The following is a 20,272-nucleotide window of genomic DNA, read 5'->3' as shown; positions in this document are numbered from 1 at the left end:
CTACACCCAAAAACGGATGACCAGTCATGGGTTTTCATACTTTTGTAGGTTTGGGCCATATGCATATTGGGGGCTAATTTTCCAATTACAGAGTCAGGTAATGAACTGGTTTACCCCAAGTTTGCTCCCCTCCCCAAATCACTTCTGTTTACGTTTTCAGGGCCTGAGACAGTAAGGTGTCTTTGATTTCCAGACCTAGAGAGGAACTGTTTTGTCCGACCAAAATTTGAAAACAGTAGCTAACACTCTATATGCACTTTAGTTATACTAAAGAATTGCAGGATTACAAATACATGAAAAATATAAAAGCTAAAATCCTTCTTCCCTCCTTTTCAAGCAGCCTCCCAGGTTCTATTACTACATTCCTCACTATGTTGCTTCCAGGTTCACCGCCTCATCTTACTGGCTTCAATTTCTGCCCTGCTCCCAGATTTCAGCTAACAGAATGCCAAGCAAGGAACTGGCACTACAACCACCCTGCTGAGGTGAAGCTGTTCCCCAGTGCCTATCAGTCTGAGGTGACAGGGCTGCCAAATGCATGAGTGATATATAAGGTGTCATATATTTGGCAGGCCTAAAGAAGAAAGTATGATAATAAGTCATGCCTCCCTAAAGTACTCAGGCTCTTTGTTCAGTCAGCCTATCTACTGCCAAGACCTCACAAATATTCAAAAACTCATGTTAGCCAAAGAAATTGAACTATACAACAGGCACACACAAGGTGTGGAAGGACTGTCAAGAGAAAGAGAATTCATAATCAAGCCCCTTGATACATTCTGTTACATGAAGAAAATCTGTTTATATTTCAAGGAGCTATTTCAGTACTCCCAAACATAGGAAGCCTACCTACTCCAGGGCACAAACTAAAAATAGAGACTAGGATACATTTTGTGCAAGGCTCATGATTAAAGCTGATAGATTCCTTGAAAGAACATGAACAAGTTGAAAGGTTCTGTAACCTCCTCTGAGACTAGCATCTGTTATGCTTAACATCAAAACTGATCTGCAGACTAAATCTGCCCTAGAATTTACTACTACATGATTCCTCTTATTTTGCGTGGAAAGATAAATAAAAGTTGGTATTATTTACTGTAGTTAGATCAGAGGCAATGTGTCAATGTGTATTCATTCCCCTGGTATCAAATCACACCAAACACAAGTGGTCCACATCCAGTTGAAGAGTTGGAAAAGAAAATCCCTATCCTTTCCAAAAGCAAATACATTCACACTTCAGTCCTCTATTCAAAAGTCAGTTTCCCCAAATAAATTTTTTTATTCACTTTTAAGGGTAACTTTGCTACAGTTTATCTCTAACTTGTCTTCAAGGTTTTGTGGCTAGGGTACTTTACGTTCCCGACCGCAAAAATGCCACTTCCATCACCATCAGCGCATTTCAAGCTTGTACATTTCTTCTGTGCCTGCTTTTCTGAAGAGAGTTTAGATACTGCAGCTATGAACTTTTTAAATTGTTTCAGACTGCACCCTCCCAATAAAAAACCCCAAACTGACTTTATGAGCTAAAAAATGCTCATTAGCCAGAGATTCACTGCCACCTTAATACAGCACAAATCCTGCACTTCTGCAGCACAACAAACTCATAAATGCATGCTGAGGTACCCCAACCACTTAACTACTAATAATGGGCAGCACAAAAAGGACCTACCAATAGTGAGATCGTGGACTGGTTGAAACCGCTTGTCTGTGAACTGTAACAATAAACATGATTTCCCAACACCTAAAAGAAAGAAAAGAAATAAGTGTTAAATTGTTTAAAAAGTCAGTAAATGACCAATAGAAATTAATTTAAGGAAGTATTACACATTGCTTAAAATTAATTACTGGAACTGGAGGTATTAGAACTCATACTATTAAGTGTATGAAACTTTTTAATTACAGCTTTAAAAGTTCTAGAAACATTATAGTCAAAGCAGTTATTTTCAAAAATTGAACAAAAATTAATTATTCTTTTGAAAAAGTAGTTCTGCTTTAAAATTAAGTGGAAAACAAGTTTTCGCACAGACCTTCAAAGTACCATTTTACATTCTCTCTCCTCAATAACTACAGGGCTTGCTACTCCTCACAACCCTTTATCTGTTTCTCCTTCAGTACTTTCAGCTTTTTTCCAAGCTAACTATTTCCTCAATAGCATCAGTCTCCCATCTATCTCTGTGTTTATCCACTGAGGTAACCACAGCATGTCTGTGGCTGCTCACAGCCACTGTAAGCTGCTGCCCACTGATCCCCCACAGGCAAAAAGCACTCCAAGAAAAGTCAGACGGGTAACACAAACACCGACCCCCTCACACAACTCGTGTCAGAAATCATCATAACTATTTCCCATTACATGGACACTGGTCAGCAAATGGACAAGTTCTTCTGTATGTGAAAGCACAGAAACGCAGAAGTTAATGCAGTCAGCAAGAGTACTCAAACTACCTAGATTTGTAAATATGCTACTTTTTACAGTTATTTTTTCCTTCTTTTACTTGGAGGGGTTATTCTTCCTGGTCTGTGCAGTCAAACTTCATCTTTTCAGCCCTTAAAATTTGACAGCAATATATTTGGTTTAAACTCTGAGCTATTATCACATAACATACTATACTGTAGCATCCAAGTTCCTGCTGTACTTTGTTTTATCTGTCCAGCAAGATAAAGCTATTCTAGCCACACAGTAGAGGTCAGCAACAACTCATCATAAGAGACACATCTAGTAATAAAAGATAGCAAAACAAAGAGATAAGGAAAAGAGCCACACTACTGACAAAAGATACACATACCAGAAGTTTGCATATAGTGACACTGGCCTTTCTAATACCAAATTCAGCAAAGTTTTTAAAGTATGGTTTAATAAGGAAACAAAGCCTACAGAAATATAATCACCACATATTTTAGTTTGGACTTTAATTCTAAGACCAGTAGCCAGTTTCAACCAAATCTAACAGAAACAGGAAACCTGCATTTAGTTTAGTCACAAAATGATTGTGGCCAACTGATGGCACTCAGATTAATATCCCAAACAAGGCAGCAATTCCAACAGCCTAAGCCAGTTGCTAGTGCTGCTGTCTCTACTCTGTCCCACAGTATGCTCCAGTCCATTTCTCCACAAAGCTTAGATGAGTTCTGAAGCAATTTCAGCCATCTGCTGGGTTAGCATGCTAATCTGAGGAGTGACAAAGCAAACAGAAACGGCTTAATGCAGGGTCAGACAAGCCTAAGGGTTAGTTCAAATGAGGGAAAAGAAATGCAGCAGCCAGCAGATCAATAACAGAGTGGCATGGAACTGTAGTCCAAGGCAAAATTTGCAGCATCTGCCTTACTAGATTTATTTTCTTTAGCTTTCTGGCTTATGATGGCAAGCTGTCAGAACAAAAGCAACTTTGAAGCAGGTATAGATTCTGTCTGTAAAAAATTAGTTAATATAAGAGAAGTTGAGGAGGAGTAGGGGAAGAACTGCAGGTAAAAAAGAAACAGAAAGGCAGAATATGGGAGCTGTAGGGACAGAACACAAAACTGCACAAAATTTTAAAATATTAATAATTCTACTCAGAGAACAGCTCTTGTCACAGCTGGTGAGCGAGCCTAGCAGGGGAGGGACTACACCAGATTTGCTGTTTGCAAACAGCGATGGACTGGTGGGAGATGTGGTGGCTGGAGGCCATCTGGAGCACAGTGATTGTGAAATTACAGAATTTTCAATATTTGGTGAAACAAGGAGGAGCATCAATAAAACTTCCACACTGGACTTCCAGATTCTGGCCTATTCAAGAGACTCATTCAGAGAGTTCCTTGGGAAGCAGCCTTTAAAAAGAAAGGAGTCCAGGAAAGACGGGCATGCTTCAAAACAGAAGTCTTGAAGGCACAGGAACAGACTGTCCCTATGTGCTGAAAGATGAGCCAACAAGGAAAATGACCAGCCTGGATGAGTAAAGAGCTCTTGAAGGAACTAAGGAAGAAAAAGAGGATGCATCACTTTTGGAAGGAGGGTCAGGTATCTCTGGAAATGCTTAAGGGAATTGCTAGGGCATGTAGGAAAAAAAAATTAGAGAGGCAAAAGTCCACATAGACCTCAATGTGGCCACTTCTCTAAAGGACAATAAAAAATATTTTTATGAATACACCAATGGCAAATGGGGAAGAACAACCTCTATTCTCTACCAGATGCGAGAGGGAATTTAGTAACTAAAGATGAGGAAAAGCACTTAACACTTTCTTTGCCTCAGTTTTCAACAGAAAGACAGGCTGTCCTCAGGACAACTGTCCTCCTGGGCTAGATGGTGACAGGGAGCAGAAGAGCCCCTCTGTTATTCAGGACGAAGCGGTTAAAGACCTGCTGAGCCACTAAGATGCTCACAGATCTATGGGAGCAGATGGGATCCATCTGGTGAGGAGGGAGCTGGCACATGAGCTTGTGAAGGTGCTGTCATTTACCATCAGTCCTAGCTCAGCTGGGAGGTCCTAGATGACCGCAAGCTGGCCAGTGTGATGCCCATCCACAGGAAGGGCTGGAAAGGAGGATCTAGGAAACTATAGGCCAGTCAGTCTGACCTCAGTACCCAGAGAGATTATGGAACAGATCATCCTGAGTGCCACACAGCACCTACAGGATGGCCGGGAGATCAGACCCAACCAGCACGGATTTAGGAGGGGCAGGTTGTGCTTGATCAACCTGATCTCCTTCTATGACCAGGTGACCCACCTGGTGGATCTGGGAAAGGCCATAGATGTTGTCTATCTGGATTTCAGCAAGGCCTTTGACACTGTCTCCCACAGTATCCTCCTGGAAAATCTGGGAGGATACAGCTTTGACAGATGCTCTCTTCAGTGGGTCAGCCACTGGCTGCATGGGCCCAGAGAGTGGTGGTGAACAGTGCTGTGGCCAGTCATTAGTGGTGTCCCCAGAGATCAGTGTGGAGCCAGTCCTGTTTAATATCTTCACTGATGATCTGGATGAGCGGATGAGTCCGCCATCAGTAAATCTGCAGATGCCACTAAGCTGGGAGTGTGTGCCAATCTGTTGGAGGGTAGGAGGGCTCTGCAAAGGGACATGGAATGGTTGGATGGATGGGCAGAGTCCAATAAGATGAAGTTTAACAAGTCCAAGTGCCGAGTCCGGCATTTTGGCCACAAAACCCCCTACAGCATTATAGGCTGGGGACGGTGTGGCTGGACAGTGCCCGGGCAGAAAGGGACCTGGGGGTGCTGGTCAAGAGCTGACTGAGCATGAGCCAGCAGTGTGCCCTGGGGGCCAAGAAGGCCAAGGGCAGCCTGGCCAGCATCAAGAACAGCGTGGCTAGCAGGAGCAGGGAGGTCATTCTGCCCCTGTACTCGGCACTGGTGAGGAGTGCTGTGTCCAGTTCTGGGTCCCTCAGTTTGGGAAGGACATTGAGAGGCTTGAGCACATCCAGAGAAGGCAACGAGGCTGGTGAGGGGCTTGGAACACAAACCCTGTGAGGAACAACTGAGGGACCTGGGGGTGTTTAGCCTGGAAATAGGAGAGACCTTATCACTCTCTACAACTCCCTGAAAGGTGATTGTAGTCAGGTGGGGGTTGGTCTCTTTCTCTAGGCAACCATTGACAGAATAAGAGGACACAGTCTTAAGCCGCATCAGGGGAAGGTCAGGTTAGACATCTGAAAAAAATTCTTCACTGAGTGATTGGGCAATGGAATTGTCTGCCCAGGGAGGTGGTGGAGTCACAATCCCTGGATGTGCTGAAAAAAAGACTGGATGCAGGACTCAGTGCCATGATTTAGTTGATGAGGAGGTGTTAGGTTAGGTCATAGGCTGGACTTAATGATCTCAAAGGTCTTTTCCAACCTAGGTGATTCTGTGAACAGTGCTCATATACACAGATAACTTTTATATCACCAATTAAATAAAACTGCCCCACTGGAGAACATAATCACTGCCTCATTTAAAAAAAACCCTGCAAGTCACACCAGAGATAGCTTTTGCCATTGACCTTGCAAAGCAATTTCAGTTTCAATGGATAAAACCTTAAACCAATCCAATATTCCTGCACAAATCTTACAAATGTTGGAGCATTTCAACATTTCAAAATCTAATGAACAAAATGACATTTTATTACGTATTCCAGCACTAGTTCTCAAGTGGCAATCTGATATTTCTTCTCCTTCTAAGGCTGGTGACCAAGTCAGTTGAATTGAGCCTACGAACACCAGCCTCAGCAGAGTGAAGATGACAGACAAGCACAGCCCCTTTGATGCAGGTTCTGTCTCAGACTGGCACAAGATGACTGCACTTCTAGTGACTCCTCCATAGCAGTCCTTTTAGGAGCAGACTGCAGGCTGACGGGCTCACACAGAGAAAGCAAAGAAATAACTAGTTTCTTTTTAATGCCATTCTTGCTGGTTCAGAAGCTTCCAACAAAAAACCCCATCTCAAAGTTGACTGCTGTTGGCTGAAATAGAGGTTTCATTTTAATTTTATGGTTTTCAGATACCGCATGTTCGTATCACAAAAGTTCTTATGAAAACAGTTTGTAGTCCAAATCACTTCCACGGCTTGAGCTAACTCCCCTATCGTAGACAGGAGCATGTATCACAAACAGGAGCTGTATATGAATGCCTGAGTAGTTTACCACCTTGTGACATGAACAGATGCAGCAAAGATCAGTTAACAGCTGCAGGCAGCTAATTCTATGGCATGCAGGTGGTTTAAAGTAACTACACCAGTTAACTCAAGAACACAGTGGCTGCTTACCAGGTATGTTGTTCACTTAGCACTGTAAATATTTCACCTGAAATGAGGCACACACTGCGAGAAGTAGCTGAGAACATCCTGATGACAGTCAATTGCACAATGCAAAAGGGATAAATTCAGTTATTTATTAACCCATTCTCCATTTTACTGCCACAATTATTTTAATATAGCTTCAGATAAACCACCCCAGGAAAAAAATCTAGTGTTTTCATATGAGAGAGCTTGGATACCCTTCAACAACCACAGTAAACAAAAGCTCTTGCTTAGGAACAAATGAAAACAATGGATTATGTGCTCAGAGGGAAGGCAGCTTGCTTCTTTGCAAGTGCCTGTTTTAGGATCCCTCCATTGCTTCCTAGCACTCAAACAATGATGGGAGTAGAACTTGTGCTACAGCAATTTTACCCTCCAGCTCTAAATTCTGATCCAGCAGACTGAGTTGATTCTCTAAATTCCTCTACCTCCTGTAACAGCTTCCTCTTAATTTGGGTGCAACTCTGCAGTCAGTTTCCTTAGACAAGGCATTGCCAGAAGTTTGTTGTTGTCTACTTTGGCCCAGCTTCAACACAGCACTCCCTTAGACACTTGTCTTTATTTCAGGGCTCAGCAGTAAAGCTACCCTTGTCACTCATATGCAACAAGCTACACCAAGAAATGAATCCAGGACAGTACTACACTCATCCAAAACATGAGTATGTGCATGAGACTAGGGCTACAGCAAAGGGAATGGTTCTTCTTTTCAGTAATAGGCTGCACTCAGCACTTAAAAAAAAAAAAAGAAGCAGCTCTAGAACCACAGCACAGGTGATGGTACAGCTGAGCAAGTTTTTGGCTAAGAGAGCTGATTTGCTTCCTTCTCCCTTTCTCGATTCCCTGTGAATAGGGCAAAGAAAGTTCAGTTACTGGCTGCAGAGTCAGGTGTGTAATACTGAATATGATGAGAACTTCCAGGCTTTTCTTACCTGTAGACAAAACTCTTCAGTGTTCCTTCCACTGATGTTTGTCTTGAAAAGCTGACCTGGTTCAAAACTAATAATGTGTCAAAAAAGAGGGTAGGGGGAGGTTGAGTTTCCTTACTTGCTCCCCTAAGCACCAGTATAGCCCCAGAAAGGTGACAGAGGAAAAGAACTGCAGTAGTAGTCCTCTCAACCATAGAATAAAAACTGAATGCTAAAGAAAATCTCCTATGTCAATCTGCCTGCTTCTCTGGTGAGTAGACACACTCCTTCCCACACATCTCCACCTCCTTACCCAAAAGGGCTCTTGCACTCTTTTAAGTGTACCTACTATTTGTTTAGTTTTGTTTTTCAAATCATCTTCATGAGCTGAGCTGGCCTTTGAAGGATCACACAAGCAGTGATGCTGAGAGCTAAGAGGCAGCAGAGCTCATAGTTGAGACAAGAAGTGGTAACAAGGTCTGCTTGTTTTGGCAGCAGATAAACCCTGGATTAATTCAACAGTCTCACAGAACTGTTTTTCTTGTTCTTGATGGTGATCAATCAGTCCACCACACACAGAGATGAAGACCTACTTCCCTTTGATATCTTGCTCTCACTAATCTTCCTAGATCCAGTTTCCTTCCTTGAAAGTACTCCAGACTGTGGAAAGCACAGCCACAAGACCACTAAGTGAAAAGCTAACCTAAAAAGAAGGTAGTTTTCTATTGCATTAGTGGCTGGATCCAGATCATGGCAGACTACCAAAGTCACCACAAGGTAAGGGGAGCAAGAACTTCTTTCACATGTAACCAACTGTGTCAGCTTGGCTGTCCATGAAACCAGTGCCACAAAAACAACCGAGCTGAAACAAGCTTCTTGCTTTCTTACCTTCCTTTAGAAAAACAGACAAAAATAAATCTTAAGAATAGGGTAACACAGCTTCAAATAATGAGCATGATTATATATATGATTATTATATATATACACACATTATATATAAAAATAGATGATTATCTAGATGATACATCTAAGAACCCAGATTTTAAAACTAACTTTGATTTTAACCGGGTAATCACACATTACAAATGTCACAAGATATATACCTTTAACCTGGTTTATGAGATACTTTTAGTTCTTTCCAGCAGTCTGCAGAGCTTCCAGATGTTTCATAAGCCCTTTTCTTATCACAGGCTGCCATTCATTCCCTCTCTCCTCCCTTTTTAACCACAGCAGCTTTATCAAACCCTGAAAAGTGCAGTATTACCTTTTCATAGGCCTAGGCATAACAAGGCATGAACCTAAAGCAGTTCATTTTTTTGAAAAAAAAAAAAAAAACCTAAGGATTTTTCTTAACCTCTTCTCAGTCAGTTATGTTTTAGTCAGAACTCTACCATCAAGCGGGAAAGCTTCATTTAAATTTATTGGAAGGACAAATGAAAACATTCCGAACTGTCACGTATGGAGCAAAGGGAGCTCACACACAAATGTAAGCATGGACAAGAACAGAAGAAAAACAACCTCTAAAATGCTTCATGCTGCCTATGTAATTTCAGGAAAAGTAATAAAAATGGCTCTTTTAAAGCTGATTTAGCATCAACACTTAAACATTTTCAATAGCATATTCAAAGCCAATGATGCAAAGTTTTCCTTTCTACTAACAATTAGCACAGGCACACAAAGTTAAAGGAGCTGTTCAGCTTTACCATATTGCAGTTTGTATGGCACTGCTCCACTGCTAACTATATGTTTTAAAGGTAATTAAAAATTATTTCCAAATAAAATTAAGCTACGTTTGAGTCTATAAAAAAACTTCATTTTCTGCATGAAAATGAAGTTAGAAACTGCCAGCCATTCATAATAACATGGTTTTAGATGAAATTGGAGGTGGGGTTGGGTTAGATGTTTTTGAGTGGCAAGGTGTCTGGGGTTTCTTTTAAAGAAATAAGTGTTAAGAATTAGTACAAGTGTGCACACAGCCACTTGTTTAAGCAGCCTCATGAAACCTTTTGTACAGACATATAGTTTGTTAATTCTAGTTAACTTCTAAGAGGCTAAGAGGATGTTCTTATACAATACCTAATATCTGTTCTTTTGGGATTAAAGCATAATTGAAAGGGTCTCAAAGCAAGATATAAGTAATACAGACCAGTACTCTGGTTTTCAGCACAAACAAGTTCTCGAGCTATTGCAGGATATTAACATCAGCTCTGGTGAGATGAAAACCAGTTTAGCCAAGAAGTACTACTACATACTTACAGAAAATAAGGGCAAAAGACTAATCATACACATAACTAGCTACTAACAGCTGCTGTTCCAGAGCAAAGAGCAAAGACATTAGAAGTATTTCACAAAGAAGATTGGAAATAAATTTGATTGCTTAATTTCAACATTTGAAAGTCTCCTAGACAAGTGAAATGGTTGACTAGACAGTTTACTTTACTCTAGAGAGTGAGAATTAGATCACCAAGCAACTATATTTTCTTTCATCATCTCCTCCTAATAGGAGTAACTTAGAGACACTCTTGGTCTAGGAGCAGCAACTGCCTGCTGAAATTGAAAGGTGAGTGAAAGTCCATTATGCAAAAAGCTCAGAGAGTAGCTGCAGTAACACATTTAAGAAAAGCAGGTGGACTTGCTCATGGAAAATGCAGCAACACTGATCATAAAAAGACATTGAGATAGACTGAAAATGACAAGTTATGCTGGTGGCAAGAAATCTGACCATTGCAAAACTAGTACTTGAGGTATCCTAAAGTTTAGGAGCATTCTCTGTTGGAATCTAGCAAACACACTCTAATATAAGAAAATTCTGATTAATGTGTAGTATTCTGAAAAAAATATTCCAGCTGTCATCTTCACAGAAAACTTGTTATCATTCCCAGTTTATTACCACATGGTACACTGCTGCTAACAAATATATAAATAAAGATTTCACCATTACATAGAAAAAAACTAAAAGAAAAAAATGACAGATTTTCAGTCACCAACTGCACAAACAGATAATTCTCATAGGCCAACAGGATTTATCCTAGCTCAGATCAAAAATCATCTCAACTTCAACTGGTGGCCAAAGGTGGATGTATAGGGAAGAGTGGATGAAGACACCAATCAAAATCAAAGACCATCAACCATAAAGGCAAAGATCTCAGAGGTACAGCCCTATGCAGCATGCACCACTCATGCTTCTAAATTCATTTGCAAACTCCTACAATGCTTTGGAAATAGCCAGATCAGAGGATTTTTTTCCTGGTAAACTCTCACAGTAGTCAGTATTACATAGTATTGTATTTTTCTCTTCAAACTCCACAGCTATGGCCCCACTGCTACAATGTAAAAACTACACAGATTTATGGCAATGTTTTTTAGCACCTGGAATACAACTATGCCATTTCAGGTCTCTCCCATAACAGAAAACTAACTAGATCCTAAACCAGTTCCAATTATACAGAATGCCATTTTTATATATTAAAAAACTCAGTTAAGAACCAGATTAGGAGCAATTCCATGTTCATAAAGCTACCATGCCTGAAGTACCAGAGAAAGAAGTCAGTGAATGACAATGACCAATGAAACAGGGAATGCAAAGGGACAAGAACTGTTGAGCACGAGGCAGTCTTGCACAGTCAGTCTCTGTGGCTGTCATTTTAAGAGACTGAGATCATCCTGAATTCCTGTGTTTAAGCAAATGAAAGCATGTGGAATCACAATTCAGAGAAGGCACACAGAGGTGTCTTGTGTAACTCCAGGGGGGTTTCGTTGGTTTGCTTATGGATGGCACAACCTACTTTGTTTTTCAGTGCTGAAAGAGGAGCTAAATGTTAACATCAGTCCTCAGCTGAGTCTCTTAGTTTTCTCCTACAGTTTGTTTACAACTAACTGCTGAGTCACCAGGCAGCTGAGGCATTTCCAAAGACTCTAAATCAAATACCAGAAGCAAATTTCTTGATTTCTATTAAATCTACATGGTCTGCAAGGCCATATCTTCTCTGGCTGGCACACTGTGGGAACCCACCACGGGAACGGAAGAGGACAGTCACCATCCACTCTTAATTTCCACTGTCAGAACTTTGAGTTCAATGGCCTTCATCTGAGGAAGAGCAGTAATACCCAGACTATCACCACCATCTTGGCAACTGCACAACATAAATTGGCTCTTCAGTACTTGCTCTATTGGAATACTTAAAAGGCTAACAGGAGATCTAAATAAAAGCAAAACCAACTTACCACTACTGACATATTCAATTCACTTCAAAAATAATCATTGCAGTAGCTTTAATTAGCTTCCTGTAGCAACTAAAGAATACAAGCCACAAGAATTAAAAAAAAAAAAAAACAAACCAAAAAGCCAACAGCAAAACTGTGAGCTGTTTTCCTCTCTGTGTTTCCTGTCTCTTAGTCTTCTGTTATTTGTCTCTTAAGCAGCTGCAACAACTTCAGAAATGACACATCCATTCTGTATTTCACATTTCAAGCAACTCAAATTCAAGAGTGCAGTACAGACCATTACACTAAGGATATTTCTTTGTAAAAATTTAATCAGTATACAATCAATATACCAAAGCAACTGTAAGCTGCTGTCTACCACTTTAGTGACTACAGTTTTTAGAGATGCACCAGAATTGGCTACCTGTTCTGAACTGTCATTCTGAACTGTGCACTACCATCTTGCATCACCCCAGCCTGACAAACCTCTTCTTCCTTCTCCTGAATTTGCATAGGTTGTCCTGTCCTGGCTTGATGAACTGTCACTCAAGTGAACACTCCACAAAAATCAGAATTTTCACTTATCATCTACAGCCTAAGGCTTCCAACATGGTCATTATAGCTGTGATACATTTCTAACAATTCACCTGTATTACATCTGCTACTGCAGAAGCCTAAAAAAGCTTTCAGAGTTTAAATGTACATTATTTAAAAATTTTTAAATTTTTAAAAAAGCAGATAAAAAGCATTTAAAAAGCAGATAAAAGTCACATAGTAGTTGCACCCTGTGTACCTAACAACCTCATGTGTAATGCAACTACAATGTATAATTATACTCCACCAACAGATAATTTGGTTCGTAGCTATGAAGTATGGAGGCACCCTCAGAATAGCACCTAAAAAAACAGGTGTGTCATCAAACTTATTAGAGAAGGCATTTAGACAGGTATGAGGAAAACAACAAGGAAAACACACAATACACGGGCACAATGGTTAACTAAGTTAGCTACCTTGTCCTGACAATAGTTTGATCAAAGTATGCTACTCCCATCCATACTAGGCCGAAGAAGCATAAAACATATTGGCAAAGGGGACTCAAGCAGCAATTCCTATCAGCACATGGCTCTGCCAACAGCATTTGTAAGCACAGCAGCCAGTAACAAACAGAACAAAGTAAGTTTTTGAGAAATGTTCAAGGCTAGGTTGCATGGGGCCTTGAGCAATATGGTCTAGTGGGAGCTGTTCCTGCCCATACCGGGGGGTTGTGACTAGATCATCTTTCAGGCCCAGTCCAATCCCCTGATATTCTATGAGTCAATATGTTTTTAAAAAGTGACATGAAACACTTGGAAGCAGTGGCGTGTATACATACATACACATAAAAAAGAGGTCCCTACAAATTAGACTGGAAGAGCCAGTGTTTTTAATTCTGCTTTGACAGCGTGTCTTCACACAGTTTGTTACAGCAGCTCCAGCCGAGACTGGAAAGAGCATCCTTGCAGCCCGACTGAAGGTAACTCGCAGCAATGAGACAGAAACTCATCACAAAACTGCGGGGAGGAGTGCGGCCTCGCTACCACAAGGCTGCAAACCACGGGCACTACCCAGGTCTAGGTTTCGCTGTGACAGCGCCTTCTCCCTCTCGGCGGGCCCGCTCTGCCGCCGCAGCCAAGGCCGTGACACAGCCCAAGCTGCCCGCGGCCCGTCCGCCAGGCCCGGAGGCGGCCGCCAGCGGCCCAAGGCCGTCGGGAGACAAGGCCGAGGCCGCGGGCGGGGCCCGGTGCAGAGGCGGGGGGGAGACACCGCCTCTTCCTCGCGCGGAGCCACCACGTCGGCGGCACTGCCAACACTGCGGAAATGGGCGCGGGGAGCCGGGCCTTCCTCTCCGTCTGCGGCCCCGCTCCGGCGCGGCCCGGGCCGGGCTCACCCACCTGTGTCTCCGATGATGATGTACTTGAAGAGGTACGCGTAGGCCATGGCCGCTCCCGGGCTGCCGCTCCCGGGCTGTCCCGCTCTCGCTCCGGCGTGACGCGCGCGCTCGCCGCCCGGGCTCGCGCTGCGGAGAGGCGGAAACGGGTTAACGGCCCCCGGGCGGCGCCTCCGCCCGCTCGCTCCCTCCTACCTCCGCCCCCGCGCCGCCGCTGGCGGAGGGGCTCTGCTCGCCCGGTCCTGCTGTCCGCCCTCCCTCGCTCCCTCCCACCGCGGCCCCGCAAGCGCCGGGAAAGCCGGAACGCGGCGGCGGCGGCGAGAACAATAAACAGGCGCCGAGCGGCCCCCGGACCCTCCGGCGACGTCAGCACCCGCCCCCTCGCGCTGCCCCGCCTCCGACCCGGAAATGCTGAGGCGCGAGGCCGCCTCCCGCCGCACGCAGGGCGGAGCCTCGGACCCCGCCCCGCGGGACTGAGGGCGGTGGCGGCGGCTCCGGGCCTGGGGCTTTGGGGAGATGCCATCCCTGAGTGCAGAACCCATCGGGCTGGGAAAGATCTCTGGGGTCACAGAGCCTTACCTGTGACCAAACACCACCGTGTCAACGAGACCGGCATACTGAGTGCCACATCCAGTCTTTCTTTTACCAGGGACCGTGACTCCCCCACCTCCCTTGGCAGCCCATCCCAGTGTTTAAGCACCCTTTCTGTGAAAAAGTTCTTCCTAATCTCCAACCTCAATCTCCCCTGGTACAGTTTGACACTATGTCGTGTCATACTGTCGCTGGTCGCCTGGGAGAGGCAGCCGACCCTCAGCTGGTTGTAACCTCCTTTCAGGGAGTTGTAAAGAGTAATGTCAGCCCTGAGCCTCTTTTTTTGTCCAGGCTAAACCCCAGCTCCCTCAGCCGCTCCTCACCGGATTGATAATCCAGACTCGTAGCCCTTCCTTGGACCAGCTCCAGCACCTCAATGCTCTTCCTGAACTGAGAGGCCCAAAGCATAAACCCTCTGAGAGTAGCCAGCAATGAGCTGTTGGGTAGAAGTGTATCTTCATGACATGAGTTCTGGCCTGAAAGGTTTTTTCCCTTTCTGTTTCTGTCTTTCCTCACTGAACTGAAAGCAATGAGCCAGGGGAGTAACCTAAATTCACAGCTGGTGTTTAGGACTTTAATTTCTTAGAGTTCACATGGGATTGGTGAGCTGGAAGAGGCTCCAAGGTCTTCCATAGTCTCAGCTGCTTCATGGGGTGTCCGGTGTACCCTGACCTTTGGACGTGGAGCAGTCAAAGGCAGCCTGGCTCACGTATCACAGCCATGCTGAGGCTACACCAGATGCCAAAGGTAAATGTGGCAGACACTCCAGTCAGGTCATGCTGGTGATGCTTTGGGGGTCCCTTCTGCTCAGCTCTTTGTGGGCTGGGGGTACTCTTCAAGAGCTATTGGCACATCTTTCATATAAACTGGCATTTTACTCCTCTTCTGGCTCTCTGGTGGAATGGGAGTAAAAGGTGTCTGTCTTTTAACTTTATAGAGGTTTTTATTTGTGGTCAACAGCTTGGACAACACTGACCTACATGGCTTCTAACAGGTGTGCATCCAACTAACTTGTAAAAACGTTCAATAAAGCTTAATATGCCAAATCCTGCTGTCATATTTCATGACCTGAAACCCAAAATGAAGCTTTTTTTTAAGAAAACAAAAATCCTGTCTACTGTGGATGTGTAATGTCCCCCCCAACCCCACCCCAAACAACACTAGAAAGTGGAAGGAGCACATTTATATACTCTAAACATATCTATCTTTTCCACATGAAAAATTCTGAGCACTTGTCAGAAGTTTGCCTTCTATTTTTTTTTCTCCTCTGTACTTCTCCTAATTTCACAACACTATTTATTAAGTGTAGAGCCCAAACAGCCGTTCTCACGTGTCTCTAACCAGCCTCATCACCTCAAAACCAGCAAACTAGTATTTCTAGTCTTACCCCTCTCTGAATGTGTTTGTTTGTTTGTTTTTAATCAACAACATCTAAATTTAATTCTTGATACTAGATCCCTATTCTAGACAGTTACTACTCAAAAGTATCCATACATTTGGTATTTCCCTATTAGCACTGTTGTTCCTCTTGCTGAATTTCAAGAATTTTGATTGTGGCCACTCAGTTTATCAAAAATATTTGATTTTTTCTCTTTTCATATTATCTCTGCCATTTTGTTAGCCAGGCTGTTCATGACAATATTGAATAGGTCTTGCATGGACAGGACAGGACATTGAGAAGTGGCATGTAAAATTTTGTCCTAGTTTAAAAACCCTCTCCACACTGAAAAGAGCCATTTCTCTGTTATTTTATTTGCAACTAGTTTTGATGTACATTTTTGTTAATAAACAATTCCTAGCCAGAATGAGTTTTCTCAGAGTAGCAGATTTTTGCCTTGCTTCCTATGAAAGTTAGGCTACTGTTTTCACATATCCCTGTGTGTCTCTGTTTCCTGCCCTAATAATGATTATGAAATCTGTCATCTGAATGGAGCAGGGTACCTCAGCTGAAGGAAAGGCTGCAGTTGGGGTCAGCTGTCAAACCCAATCAAGAATTCACAATAAAACAAGTCTTCTCAAGTGCTCCCTCAGCAGCTAAGCCCTTCAGCTGGCATTCTGACCCCATGCTCTTGGCATGGGTTTGTGTGACCTCAACCCCCGGAGACAAAGCTGTAGGAGATCAGGCCATAAGCAGATAACATCTCATCCAGTATAAGTAAAGGTTGCTCTGCTAGGGATGGGGTAGCTCTGCTCCTCCTAATCTGCTTGTGGACCCTCCCTTGTTCTAGCACTGTCAGAGTCATCTGCTGAATAGAAGTGGCTAAGCTTTAATTTTTTATATTAGCTTTCAGGCAAAATCATCCTGGATCCCACAGCCACACCAACAAACTAAATAACCTCATCAGTTGGATCCCATCTCTGTCCATGCATCCTCACTGCTCCCAAAGGGCCCTGTTGTTGTGAAGGCTAAAGCTCACTCTGTGAGGTCAGTCATGCAGACAGGTATCAACTCTCAAGGTGAGCTCTCTCCTGTAGCTGCCTCCCCTGTGACTGGCAGGATGAGGTAGAACTGTGTGGGCTTTCGTGTCCTTCACCTTTCCTTCAGAGCTCTGTTTTTGTTCATCACATACTCCAAGTCTCCATTAGTGCTATTGGGGATTCCTGCATGACTGAGCCATGAAAGGTATTACTCTGAGGGCTGGTCAAGTCTTGACACTCTGTCCTCAACATCCCAGGGTGTTAAGTTTCAAGTGTGTTTGATGGTGACAGACTTTTTATTAAGACTATAGTGACAGGATAAGGGAGTTTAAACTAAGAGAAGGGAGATTTAGACTAGATATGTGTGAAATTTTTTTTTAGTGTGAGATTGGTGAAGTACTGGAAAAGATCACCCAGAGAGGTGGTAGAAGTCCCATCCCTGGCTGCAAAGCAATTAGGTTGAAGATGTCCCTGCTTATTGCAGGGAGGTTTGGGCTCAATGGTCTTTAAAGGTTCTTTCCAACCCAAACTATTTTATCTTTGTATGAGTACATGATCCTGTTTACCTCACTGATGGGGTTTGGTCTCATAGTTCCCAAATTATGTGATCTGCTAGGCTTCTAGACAAGCCAAATTGGCCTGATGTGATTGAATGAGATCTGGTAAGAAAAGGGAAATCTGTTTGGTAGAACTGAGATTTGCTGATGGGGAAAAAGTCCAGACAGTGCAGAATGCCCAGTGAGATGGAAGGTGACTGACATCAGGGCTGAGCTGTCTGAGAGCTGGCAGGTGGGTGCAGTTCAGAGGGAAGGCAGCCCTACCTGTTTGTGCTTTGGTAGCCTGGTGAGCCAGGCAGTAACCAGCTTGTAGGTGACTCACATGGCAGGGCAGTGTCCCACTGCCTTCTGTGGCTGCTCAGCTTGGCCAACACCTGCACTGTGGACAGATAACCAGGCCTCTGCTGGTTAGCCAGGCAGCCAAGCTGCTCTGGGGAGTGCCTCAGTCATTTGTGATGGTTAGGGTCACTGATGATCAGTGTTAGAGATAGTTTTTGAATCGGTGTTTGGGATAGTTATTTAACCAGTGTTTGGTAGAGGCATGCAAGTATAATATGCAAGAATTTGTGGCTTTTGCTATCCCATTTGCTGCTGGAGAAGAGACTGTTCCTAACTTATTGAATATTATCCACTGTTCTACAAATCTGAGATGCCTCCAACTAGAGATTAATGCAAAATTGATTTTCGCCAAGTTATGTGTACCATATATCAAGTACTAATAAGAGGCATGCAAATAGCTACTGAAGTATTTTTCATTTTTTTAATTTTCATTTTTTTACTTCTTACGTGCTAAATTTATGTTTCCACAGAAATTAATATCTTCTATTGTTAAGCATTAATACTTTGATAGAAGGCTACCATGTAGTCAGATTCACTTATTAAAAAAAATAATAGCCAGTTGATATAAAAGAAGCATTGATAATTCCATATTGAGGAATTGCAGAGAATTGTTTTCCTTTAGTTTCTTTTGTGTAAATTAATGGTATCATGACTGCTTATCTGTAATGATTTTACATCACATGATGAAATATTTCACTATGATGACTATGTCAGGATTATATTCAGGCAAATATGGGAAGGTTTCTGGATACACTTTGGAAAACTATAACTTGCTGTTTATTCTGTGTCACACAGTTTTTTCCTGAATTTTCCACTTAGCCAACTCACTTGGGGTTTACAGAAAAGCCTGAGGCTTTGCAGGATCCTTACCACAAAAAATATTATTTAGGGGAGAGGCTTGGAGTCATCCAAAGCCCGACATACTCTCCAGAGCAAAGCATTAGACTGCATTTTTTCAATGGAAATTAAAACACCAAAGCAGAACTCTGTCATAGTATTTGAATACAACCACTTTATTTATATTTTTACGGTGGTATCATTTAACTGTTAGAAGTATATCTCGACCCACACTTCCGTCTAGCTTAAAATTTTTAAATCATTCAGTTGTACAGTTAAATTTTCTATACAGATGCTGAGTAGGGAATGTTATTTTTTGGTGCCTGTCATTTAATTTGTCTGCACATACTTCTTCAGAACATTAAGTGTATGCTATAATTTTTCTTATTTGTGAATGTTAAGATTAGATTTGTATTATACTTAACAAACAAGGCAATATAAAGTATATTTTATTTATTATAAATGTTGAGAATGGGACCCTGCTTCATATAGAAATAAATATAGAGAGCAAGAAGGCAAATATAGCTAAAACTCAATGAAGATCTGCCTTTGTAAAGATAATTTTAAAATACATGTTAAGCCTGTAAAGGTGAACTGGAGACAGCTTCTGAGTTGAGTAGGTAGAAATCCATGTCTGTGAGTGATGTGTGGCCTGGGTTTTGCAGATCCTAGATCAGGCAGTTTTGGCTGAAATTTCAGCTAACAGCTGGATATTTCTGCCCAGTTTACATTGGTACTTTTGATCTGGTGGAAAAAAGTGGTTTGGAAATTAGTTTTTTTAAAAAAAAACATTCCTTTGCAATAGTATAGTGTTTAACTAACAGCTTAAATTAAATGCTCTTGACTAAACACATTTGTCAGTCACATTTGTCCAGTCACTGTAATTATTGAATGCTTTGTTACAGTTCAATTACATTGATAAGTAATTTTTGGAAGTGAAAAATTCAGTTCCAATAGCATTTTTTTTTTTTGTTTCAAAATATAATCCGGAGACTAAAGGCAGTGTAACAAAAAGTAAAGTATAGTTCTAGAGTTCCCAACTGTATTTATATATTAGGTTCTTGCTCCCCTGGAAATATTTGCATGACCTATGCTTTATCCCTGTTTATTTGTTTATGGCCTTTGCCACTGTTATCATTTCATCCTGTTTTTCCTTGCAAATAAACTTATTTTTCACTGCCTTGATGTATTAATAAACAGCTTGATAAGACAGAATGTGATAAATTTCAATACACTTTTCCCCATAAAAACAGGGAAAACAATAGGATCCTTGAATAACCTTGAAATGCCTAAAAAACTAACTGAAAAGATATGTTGATTTTTTTAACAATTATTCTCAGGAGCCTTAGAAAATATGTGCTTGTGTAACAAGATACACAAAAGCATGGAGGAGTAGTGCTAAATTATGTCAGAGATCCATGCAGAAGCCTGCTTAAACTGCCATCATGGTAAATTTTCAGTATTTTTTTACTTTAGAGACAGTTTTTTCTTTATTTTTTTAGATGTCTTTTAAAAGTTGTTTTGGCAATGCTTTCAGAAAAACAAAGTGGAAGCTAAAGTTCCCACACAGGCTCACAGAAGTGAAAATAATCACGAAGACTTCCTGTTTACTCACAGCAGGAAGTGAAAAAAACTTTAGGGAAACTGGTTTGCTTGAAAAGGAATAGGAGCAGGCAAGCTTGGTGACACTTTTCTAGTCAGGTATATTTAATGGTTAAAAAAAATTTTTTAAATTTCTT

General features: G+C 42.1%; 1 protein-coding gene across 1 annotated transcript in view; it reads right to left on the bottom strand.

Annotated features, from left to right (window-relative positions):
- Nucleotides 1-14,119, bottom strand: part of RAB2A (RAB2A, member RAS oncogene family) — a 43,487-nt gene extending 29,368 nt beyond the window's left edge. The window contains exons 1-2 of the mRNA XM_064706137.1: nucleotides 13,796-14,119; nucleotides 1,664-1,735 (exon numbers count right to left, since the gene is read on the bottom strand). Coding sequence (XP_064562207.1) covers nucleotides 1,664-1,735; nucleotides 13,796-13,841 — 118 coding nt within the window. The 5' untranslated portion in view covers nucleotides 13,842-14,119. The remainder of the gene's footprint in view (nucleotides 1-1,663; nucleotides 1,736-13,795) is intronic.
- Nucleotides 14,120-20,272: the final 6,153 nt, after the last annotated feature.

Source organism: Zonotrichia leucophrys, chromosome 2 (genome assembly GCF_028769735.1).
Source record: "Zonotrichia leucophrys gambelii isolate GWCS_2022_RI chromosome 2, RI_Zleu_2.0, whole genome shotgun sequence".
Classification (NCBI taxonomy): domain Eukaryota; kingdom Metazoa; phylum Chordata; class Aves; order Passeriformes; family Passerellidae; genus Zonotrichia; species Zonotrichia leucophrys.
This window is presented reverse-complemented; position numbering and strand designations above follow the sequence as displayed.